The sequence below is a fragment of the Tripterygium wilfordii genome, chromosome 12, assembly GCF_013401445.1.
Source record: "Tripterygium wilfordii isolate XIE 37 chromosome 12, ASM1340144v1, whole genome shotgun sequence".
Classification (NCBI taxonomy): Eukaryota; Viridiplantae; Streptophyta; class Magnoliopsida; order Celastrales; family Celastraceae; genus Tripterygium; species Tripterygium wilfordii.
The window spans coordinates 157,606-167,500 of NC_052243.1; the positions used below are offsets into that span (position 1 = coordinate 157,606).

At 39.0% G+C, this 9,895-nt stretch overlaps 2 protein-coding genes and 1 long non-coding RNA gene across 4 annotated transcripts; all 3 read left to right on the top strand.

The window, feature by feature from the left end:
- Positions 1 to 93: 93 nt before the first annotated feature.
- LOC120011173 (glycerophosphodiester phosphodiesterase GDPD4-like) lies at positions 94 to 3,286 on the top strand. The gene is made up of 10 exons (XM_038862241.1): positions 94 to 342; positions 407 to 522; positions 660 to 798; positions 1,332 to 1,408; positions 1,551 to 1,566; positions 1,638 to 1,644; positions 1,748 to 1,799; positions 1,899 to 1,955; positions 2,043 to 2,170; positions 2,493 to 3,286. Exons 1-10 carry the CDS (start codon positions 240 to 242, stop codon positions 2,671 to 2,673), a joined length of 876 nt encoding a protein of 291 aa, XP_038718169.1. The 5' UTR covers positions 94 to 239; the 3' UTR covers positions 2,674 to 3,286.
- A 189-nt stretch (positions 3,287 to 3,475) lies between these two features.
- LOC120010065 lies at positions 3,476 to 5,168 on the top strand. Its single transcript, XR_005470814.1, has 3 exons — positions 3,476 to 4,117; positions 4,595 to 4,651; positions 4,906 to 5,168. It is a non-coding gene; the product is annotated as an uncharacterized LOC120010065 (long non-coding RNA).
- Positions 5,169 to 5,663: 495 nt separating this feature from the next.
- On the top strand, positions 5,664 to 8,058 carry LOC120010595 (RNA-binding protein 7-like). Of its 2 annotated transcripts, none has more exons than XM_038861374.1 (4): positions 5,664 to 5,819; positions 6,672 to 6,883; positions 7,412 to 7,580; positions 7,724 to 8,056. In XM_038861374.1, exons 1-4 carry the CDS (start codon positions 5,786 to 5,788, stop codon positions 7,891 to 7,893), a joined length of 585 nt encoding a protein of 194 aa, XP_038717302.1. In that variant the 5' UTR covers positions 5,664 to 5,785; the 3' UTR covers positions 7,894 to 8,056. The 2 variants fall into 2 exon arrangements, with proteins under 2 accessions (XP_038717302.1, XP_038717303.1); XM_038861375.1 differs by lacking the exon at positions 5,664 to 5,819 and adding an exon at positions 5,870 to 6,052 and having other exon boundaries at positions 7,724 to 8,058.
- The last annotated feature ends 1,837 nt before the right edge of the window (positions 8,059 to 9,895 follow it).

The following is a 9,895-nucleotide window of genomic DNA, read 5'->3' on the forward strand; positions in this document are numbered from 1 at the left end:
CGACGTTTTGTTTTTGTGTTTTACACATCGTCAGTTCAGTGTGGTATGTACCTACTTTCGGAGTTTGGAGGTCAAGTAGAGATGGCGATCGCGACGGAGGCAACAGCAACTGCCGGTACAGAGGCAGGCTGGGATCGTAAATCGGCTGCCCTTCAGATTTAGATTCACTTCGCGGAGAGCCTGACGTTTCATCGTAGTCAGCCTCGCTTCTGTCGGTCTCTTTCCCCCATCTTCTTTACATGTTTTTGCAGATGCAATTAAGGAAGTGTGCTTGGTTGAATTATCCTCCACTTGTATGCGCTCATGGTCGTGATTCAACCAATGCATTCCCCAACACAGTATGCATTATAATTACTTTTTCTTTTTTTACATTTTTCGAAATCTAAATTAAACTTTGTCTGTGAAGCTTTTGGTCAAGCACGGACTATGCTTTTAAGGATGGAACGGCAACGTCGAGAAGAAGAGCTGAAGAACCGATGTACCAAGAAAGGGCAAGAGGCGGAGCAAGCAACATTAAACAGGGTAGGCAGTCTTTTTAGTCGTAAATTGGAGGAACTTGAGAAGATTGATGCATTGAGTGGATACTTGCTTTGTTGGCTATAATTCTTTACTCTTGGTTTCTTTTCCTTGCTCTATAACGTGTTCCATCCTCAATATAGGCTACCAGCCCTCAAACTGGTGCCCAGCAAACTGGAGGAAGCTTGAAATCGATGAAGGATAAATCTGGTCAGGCAGACAGAGAAGAAAAGGAGGGCTCTGCTTTGAAGACTGCTGGTCCTGAAGGAGAGATAACGGCAGGTTCGTGTTGAAACTACATTTATGCTAGGTTGCTGGGTTTACTAATAATGATTTCTAGGTGTCCTATTCTAAATATTGCTAGTTTTTATGTAGGGTAAATACTATTGACAGCTTATATAGTTTTTCAGTGTTAAAGAATCTATCCATCTTTGCTTCATAAGAAATTTGAAAGATCCATTAGCTTCTGATGATTTGGAATTGCTGCACTATTTATTAACTTGGCTTGTCATTTTCTGTCATTGGTATGGGAATTGGGAAATTATATCAGCCTTCCCCTCTTCGATGATAGCAGTCTCCTTATTGGTGTAATCTTTTAAGAAAAGGGTCAAAGACTCAAAGGACATTTTGGTTTTCATTATCATCTCATTACGAGATAGAACATTCAATTCTTTCCTAAGTCCTTTGTTGTTTCTCCATCTGCACCTCAGCGGGTGCCGGGTGGTAACTCCATAAGAGTCTCTATCTCTGTGGTTGCAATGGCTATATCTGTGCAAATGACATGAATGAACTTTTATAGTTGGTGTCAAGTTCAGTTTGGCGGGTGATTCTGGATGCAAAGGTTGGACCTCCTTCACATGAAAAGGGGCTTGCCAAGGATATTCTTTCTGTTGTTAGTCCTTTTTCTTTTGATTTTATCGGCCGTTCCATCTATTAGAACATGAGTACATGACTATTGTGATCAGATTAAATTAGTTCTCAATAACATGTTCATTAATGTTGGATATAATCTCTTTTCATGTTGCATTTATTAGTTCTCAACTTCTCATTGTATGAGGAAAAGTAACACTACGAAGGACACTGTTAGTTGGGTTGTGATATTTGTAACTGTTGCCTTATAGGCACTAGGTAGTCTTCCTTTTTTTTAAATAAAAAGTTAAAAGAACAATGCATTGGTGTCCCTTGTTTTGCTTCTTGTGTCCTTTGTCTAAATATGTGGCTCGGTCAATAGAACTTGTACTGATGTCTTCCAGTTTCAGAGTCTGGATCATCCATTACTGTTGGTCAGTTTATTCCATTAAAAGCTTAGTTACTTCACCATGGTGAAGCAGTATTATTTATTGGCAGTATCTGAATTTAAAATCTGGTAATGGGCTATACAGGCAGCACTGCATTTTATTTGGGTGAAATTGCTCCAAATTTCCTTCCAATCTAAAGCTGTAAAGCTACTGATTTGATAAAGAAGCTGGCAGTGCAAGTTTTGAAGTATTTTCTGTATATGTTACTGGTGCAACTCTTTCTTCCAGGTAGGCTATATTGTTATGTTGGATCCTTCTACCGGCACGAGGAGCAACTTGTTGAGAATTAAAGGAGCTAGAGTCGTCGGTGTTTACCGTCCATTAATTGATGAAAAGCTTGTGAAGATTCTGCATGGGTATGAACATTAATTGTCTCTCTTTTGATATGTAAAAGTAAATTTTGTTGACCTACAAGCAGAGCCAGTGTACAGAAGGATCGTACGCGATCACAGAAGTACAGAAAAGAAACAAGTTACAAGAGAGATGAAGCTACAATCTGTATATGCTAATTTTTCAAGGCAATTGCTAGTGCTTCACACCTTTAACTTCTTGCCATCAAAGAGTTATATCTCTCCTTTTATGATATGTCATAAGTTACTACTTAATGTCTATTTGTCCATTATTGTTTTAGCTTAAAGCCTAAATGGTAGCATCCTTTGATTTGTTTGGGTTTAACAGGAGGAATAAGAAGGTATATGCCTGGACTGTTGATGATGCTGATTCTATGCAGAGAATGTTGTTTGAGCGTGTAGATGGTGTTGTGACAAGCAACCCAACTCTCTTTCAACACACAATGCAAGATGTCAGAAGGCAGTGCCTTGATGAGGGTTTTCTTTGGCATGATGACTCTGACATGTGATTATCAGATTACTGCATAAAACTTTTTCAAAATACAGGATTTATTATCCCAACTGTGTACTGGTGCGATAGTTTTTTTGATAATAAATGAGTAAATCTATGCTCTTTTCCGGGGAATTGCACTATGCAAAATTAAATGCTACTTTTTTTGGCTTTTGAATATATCTTTCGTGTTGGTACTTGGTATGTTTTTCAATGTTAACTTCTTGCTCGCGGGGCCAAATGAATACATGGAACATACACAGGGAATACATATACTTGGTGTGGAAAGGCAATGTCGTGAACTGAAGAACTGATGTACCAAGAAAGGGCAATAGGCGGAGCAAGCAACGTTAAATAGGGTAGGCAGTCTTTTTAGTTGTAAACTGGAGGAACTTCGGAAGATTAATGCATTGAGTAGATACTTGCTTTGTTGGCTATAATTCTTTACTCTTGGTTTCTTTTCCTTGCTCAATAACGTGTTCCCTCCTCAATGTAGGCTACCAGCCCTCAAACTGGTGCTCACCAAACTGGAGGAAGCTTGAAATCGATGAAGGATAAATCTGGTCAGGCAGACAAAGAAGAAATGGAGGGCTCTGCTTTGAAGACTGCTGGTCCTGAAGGAGAGATAACGGCAGGTTCGTGTTGAAACTACATTTATGCTATGTTGCTGGGTTTACTAGTAATGACTTTTGTGATAATGATTTCTATGTGTCCTGTTCTAAATATTGTTAGTTTTTATGTAGGGCAAATACATTGACAGCTTAAATAGTTTTTCAGTGTTAAAGAAGCCATCCATCTTTGCTTCATAAGAAAACTGAAAGATCCATTAGCTTCTGATGATTTGGAATTGCTGCACTATTTATTAATTTGGCTTGTAATTTTCTGTCATGGTATGGGAATTGGGAAAATTAAATTTTCAGCCTTCCCCTCTTGGATGATAGCAGTCTCCTTATTGGTGTAATCTTTTAAGAAAAGGGTCAAAGACTCGAAGGACTTTTTGGTTTTCATTATCATCCCGTTATGAGATATAACATTCAATTCTTTCCTAAGTCCTGTGTTGTTTCTCCATCTTCACTTCATTGGGTGGTAACTCTAGAAGAGTCTCTATCTCTTCGTCTCTACCCATCCACCTTTCTCTTACTTGAGTTTCTTTGATCCATGTTCTAATAAAGTACGGTTACTGAGAGATGCGTATTATTTAATCTTATGGACTTAAATATGTTCTTAGTAGTGTAAACTTTTTAGGGCAGGGGCAAAGACTGAATAAAAAGCTGACTTGTTGGTCCCATTGATCCTGGGCTGCAGCGGGTTTCGATTCTTTGATTCCGTTTTTAGGCTATTATTCTTGATTGACGTTGAACACTTTATCAAGTTCTTCATATGCAGGTTTTCTGTTAAAGAAAAGCGCGAAAACTAATGGATGGAGCTGGCGATGGTTTGTTTTGAATGAGAAGACAGGAAAGGTTTGTAACTTTTTGTATCAAGTTTTTGACTTCTAAATTGCTACCAGAGGTTCGGATTTTGGCAGACACAATATGGATCTGATGCTGAAATCTCCTGGATAAATGACAAATTATATTCTTCTATTACGTTGATTATCTAAGACTTCTTTTCTCTTTGTCTTCACTGGTTGGGGTTTTTTCTTTCTGCATATTGTTTTCATATTTTCCAAAGCATATAAATGCATTTTGATTATTTAGATCTTCTAACTTAACTTCTAAACACAAGATTCCAGTGGCTTAACTCGGTTATGAAGCTATATGCTAGTAAATCACTGCCTTTCTTCCATTAAATTTGTTCCAAACGAACTCCTTCTCAATTTACGAAGGCTAAACATGAAGTATAGGGATTTTACTTGTGCGGTGGTGTGTATGTGTGTGTGTGTGTCAGCATCAGTTGTTTTTGTACATTACGCATTTCCCTATGGTTTTTGTTTGCAGCTTGGCTAAACTAGAAAGCAAGAGGAAAGACTTTTTCGCGGTGTCATTACTTTTGAGGTATGGTGAAGCATCATCATTTTATTCCTGATTTTGGAATTCTCAATATATTGATGAGGTCTTTGGCCTTTGTGGATTATTTGTCCCGTCTCCCTCTCCCTATTATTGAGATGGCTCTCTCCATTATCAATTGTCACACACATACATGCACCTCCCATGCAGCCATGGTTGCACATTCTTATGAAAGCTCATTCGAAATTAGAGCAGAATTCAGTTTCAGAGGCTGATCTCCCATGTCATCTATTTACTTGCAGGAATGTAAGGTTGAAGAAGCTTCAGATGATGATGAAGTGCCATCAAAAAGTTCGAAGGACAAGAAAGCTAATGGGTCAGAGAAAGCACCTGGCCTTGTGTTGAAGATAACCAGCAAGGTTCCTTCCTTATAAAACCGTTCTTAAGGGTATTTGTTGATATTTATCGGGCAGATACTTTCGCATTGAATTATGGTTGAACTATGCAGCAACAGGAATAATGTCAAAAGGCTATATTTATGAATCAGATTTTATTTATGGATTTATATATTGTGCAAGTGTAACGATGGTGGATTTGTGGGGCATTAGCATAGATGCTGCTTGTTCGTTCCAGTTTCTTTCCCTTGATCAATTCATGACTGAAATATCGTTCATTTATAATATAACTAATAAATCAAAAAGTTTCAATTGACATTGAAATATTTCAAAGGATATCTATCTAATTCTAATTCTAATTCTAACCAGGCACTACTAACACTCAGCAGTATTACAATAAATAATGAATTAAAGTGTCCTACTTTTTGGGAGCAATGGAGTTGGACCCACACACCCAGATGAATCATAGTTCCATCACATTCAAATAATAGAAAATTCTTTTTTATTTTTTTATTTATTTTTGACATCAATCCTTTTATTCCGGTAGGAATTAGAATTACATGTCTCCTTCTGATTGGTTAAATTCTGTTTCAGTCACCGATTGGGAGTCGGTGACAGTTGAATTGATATAGACCTTTGACCTTCCTCGACTCCAAATTCCGTCGTTGTTATAATTGTAAATATCCTCCGTGGCCAGGGGTTTATTGTCCTTCTCGCTCTCTCTAGAAGAACGAAGGAATTTTCCGGCTAGGGTTTCGCTTTGCTATCCATCCAAGCCACCGCGAATATGGCTGCAACCACTGGTTGTTCTGTTTATGTAGGTCAGTTTCTTTTCTCCTTTTTTCGATAAGCATGTTCGCAGGCGAGGTTCTCGACACTTCCACCACATGTTTGTCCATCTTCGTTTCAAATTTCGTGAAATTTACTTTTGTGGAGAAAAATCTCTAAAAAATCGTTTAAGATGTGGATCGAGATGCGATCTGTTTGTTTTCTGCCGTGAGCTGTTTCACCTGTTTCCTACTGCTTTGTATGGTATACATAGAAGCGCTTAGAGGTTTGTGTTCCGTTCAGACAATGTTAATACATAACGAAATTATGTGTTATAATTCTTTTTGTTTGGTGTTCTTTTGTTGTTTGGTTGATGTAGTTGCGAGCAAGGAAAGTAGGAACTAAATCCTATGGCTTCTCTGTTTTGCTCGGTAATGAGGAATTGACATCGTTTTGGGGTTTCCACTTGATAGTGGATTCTCTGTTTCTATGACCTTGGTACTTAAAAGAGTATAATTGTTTGAAGACAGTAGTATGGAATTGTATAGCAATTGTCATACGTCCCACATCGCTTAGATGTGGTCTAGTATTACACTATATAATAGGCACCCTCTGCCTCTACTACTAGTTTTTGGTGGAGGTGAAGGGCCCATAACAAGTAAGCCCATAACCAGTGGCCGCGGGTTACAGTTTCGAAACCTCTCTCTAATACCCCATTGTATAGTGCAATACTAGGCCACATCGAAGCAATGTGGGATGTGTTGGTAATTGATTCAGTGTTTGTTGATGCGAATTTTTGTAATTTGTTTTAATTGCATGAATATATTTTTCTTATGTTGTACTTATTTGTGTACATGGTCAAGAGAGCTATGTTCTGGTCTAATCATAATATATGTTTGACACAGGAAATTTGGATGAGAGGGTGACTGACAGGGTTTTGTATGATATTTTGATTCAAGCTGGGAGGATTGTAGATTTACATATTCCTCGCGACAAGGAAACTAATAAGCCCAAAGGTTATGCCTTTGCAGAGTATGAAACTGAAGAGATTGCAGATTACGCTGTCAGGCTTTTCTCTGGCCTTGTAATTATCTACAATCGGACATTGAAATTTGCGGTGAGTATACATTTTTCATACTTAAACTTATTGCTTGTATTCTTAACATGATTACCCTTCTCGAGATACAACTTTAGCTAGACATAGTTATTTGGGGCTATGGTATCAACAAGGTTAGTGACTGAAACTCTAATTTTGAGTGCGACTGGACTCTTTAGGGCTAGGGTTCTGCTTCTCAAGACTTCCACTTCTGACCTCTTTCCAATATGTGGTGTGATGGTGTCTCATGATTTAAAAGGCAGAGCCTGTTTATTGTCATTTAATCAAAACGTTGAGATAGATCACTGATGACATAGTGACATTTGACTCTGGTGAGATGCCTTCTCCTGCTTGATGGGGGTTATGGCATTTTCAATTTGCAACTATAGATGGAAAGAGGTTATGTTTGAGAGGTTCATGTTTAAGAACCCTGGTCTGGCACAATCCTTGTTTTTTGTGTATCGTTTCAATCATGATGGATACCCTGAAGGGTTGGTGTTGACTGTTGATGTTCTTAGCTTCCTTTTCTGATAGCCTTTGATTTGGCAGATTTCTGGACGAGACAGGCCCTCACAAAATTTACCCACAACATCAACTCCTGCTTTAAATTCTTCTCACAAACCAAGGCCTCATCCTGTGACAGTTGAAAATATGGAAAATTCTCATAGCTCAAGGTTGTCACGACCATATAGGGTTTCAGCTGTAAATTACTCCCAAGGTGATTGTTTTCTGTTTCTTTTCCTTTTATTTTTAGTTTCCTATTATTCTCTTCTCACGCATAATTCCCTTTTAATATGAGGAAGTCGCAGTGTTGGCTCTTCCAATTTGTAGTTGCTAAATAATTCCCTTTTTTTGGTTCAGTGTCAGTTCCTGCTGGTGTAACACACCAATCTAATGGGTATGGTTCAAATTTCAATGCCACCAATTATAATTACAGTCAAAGAGTTTTTGGGGCAACATTGGATAGCATTAGTCATACTAGTTCAGACCGTTACAATATAAATAGCCCAATTGCATACCCCTCTTACTGAAGCATCTTATATAAACTCAAGCGAAAGTACTCTCAAGGCAGACTAGTGTTATGGTGGTTGTATTATTTTGTTGATAGATGTCTCTTGCTCCGTTTGTGTTGTGTTCATGTAGCTAGATTGGACTAGTAGTGATATTTCATGTGCTTATTTAATTGTAGTGTTTCTACAATAACTCAATAACTACTGGTGCTCGCCCAGATGCTACCCCCAAAGGAAATGGAGTCTATTTTTTCTTATTATAGTGAATTCTTGTCAATATCTTTCCCCGTTTGAGGTCTTATATACACCCACCACCTACGACCATTTGCTTGATTGCCATCAGGAGTTATTGCCCACCTATCTATTGTACTCTGTCTTCCTATATCAATCCACCTTTGATCATTAGTCCATTCTGGGTTCCATTTTCCTTTTCTTGCCGCTCGTTGCTTTCGTCTTCCTCTCATCCGGCCCCAGTAGTTAGACCTACTAAAGAAATTCTTTAGAAAACTAAATAAGGCTACACTCCTTACTACTCAAGTTATCAGTTTAGGCCCACATGTATTGTATATAGAGAATAGAAAGTGATCCTTGAGTGCTATCGATACCTTAAACAAAGATAGACTAGATTCAGAGAAAGAAGAATTGTAAGAGGCTTACTTAATAGCATAGAGGAACAGAGGACAAAGCAAATTCTAAGACCCCTCTTCCAATCCAACTACATTCTACTAGAGGCTTCCTCTTATAGCTATCCCAGAACGGGGAACAAGCAAGAAAGGACTAGTGCCAGCCCTCACTGACTATTCTACTCTAGGCTTCTTACTAGGCCTAATCTCATCGTCTTCAGTTTCCAATAGAGAAAAAAACAGGCCTCAACCGACAGAATCTCTAGTTTAAATTGGCCCCTCCTTTCTTTTCTTTTCTAAGGAAATGCCTTTTTAGAAGTGAACGCCGGAGAAGGCAAATCAAAAGAGAAATTCCTTTCGATTTCTTGCCCCGTTCAAGTTTCCCCAAAAGGGTGTATGTCAGTAAATCGGCTCCCCGAAACGTCAAATGTCAACGCTGGCAAATTAAATCAGCCTAAAAAAAAGAAGCGAAGTCTTCAACTAAACCGGTGGTGCCATCTCTGCGCTTCCTTCCGTTCCGATTCGAGAGGCTTCTTCCGACTAGTCTATTTTTGGGCGGCTTTCTGCTTACTCTTAGAGTGACTCTTCTCCGGAAGCTTCTAGCCAGTCCGGTCTGACTATTTTTTATAGATAGATAGGGGTCAAGCAAATACCGGAACAGCGGGCAAAGCAGCCCTTTCTTCAACCACTATTGTGGTAGGAACACATTCTTCGAGCGGGAGAACATTCTGACTTGAAAGAAAGTCAAAGCTAGGCTAGTTGCAGTGCCATCTTCCTCAATTCGGGAAATGAATGTAAGAGAATTAATTGGCTGAAAACGCCAATGTTGGAAACGAAGACCCAATGCATGTCGAACCTCAACCGCCAAAGATTTGAATGAGAGAGACACCGCTTCCGCTACTATCTCGAATAGGTGAAACAAACCCTAAAAAGAAAGAAAAATAGAACTTTACAATAGTATCGGCCCTACCTTTCTCCTTATACCTTATAATAAAGCGGTGGAAAGGTGGTATAATCCTAGGATACCCCGTCCTCGTAAGGGAGACGGGAACAGGCAACAAACCGGGATCAGGACGCTCACCAGCGTAAGCCTGTTGAAGACTTACGTTACGCCGCACTGCTTCAAATAAAATAAAGCGCAGTGAAGAGAAAACCAGATTTCCTAGTCAACCTTACTACCTGCTTAGCAAACAGGTACGCTCCAATACAGAGTTCTTTGGTTAAACCATCGGATACTAATGCCAGAAACCGTGTGTTTAATCTCTCTAAGTAGCTCAGCAGAAGGGATCCTCTGGGCCTAAAGGTGCCATGATCCAAGGTTAGCTGACCTAATCCTGTCCAGTAACCATTCTGAGTGGACGTCGAAGCTGAACAAAAGGAGAGGTTAGTCTATCGCTTTA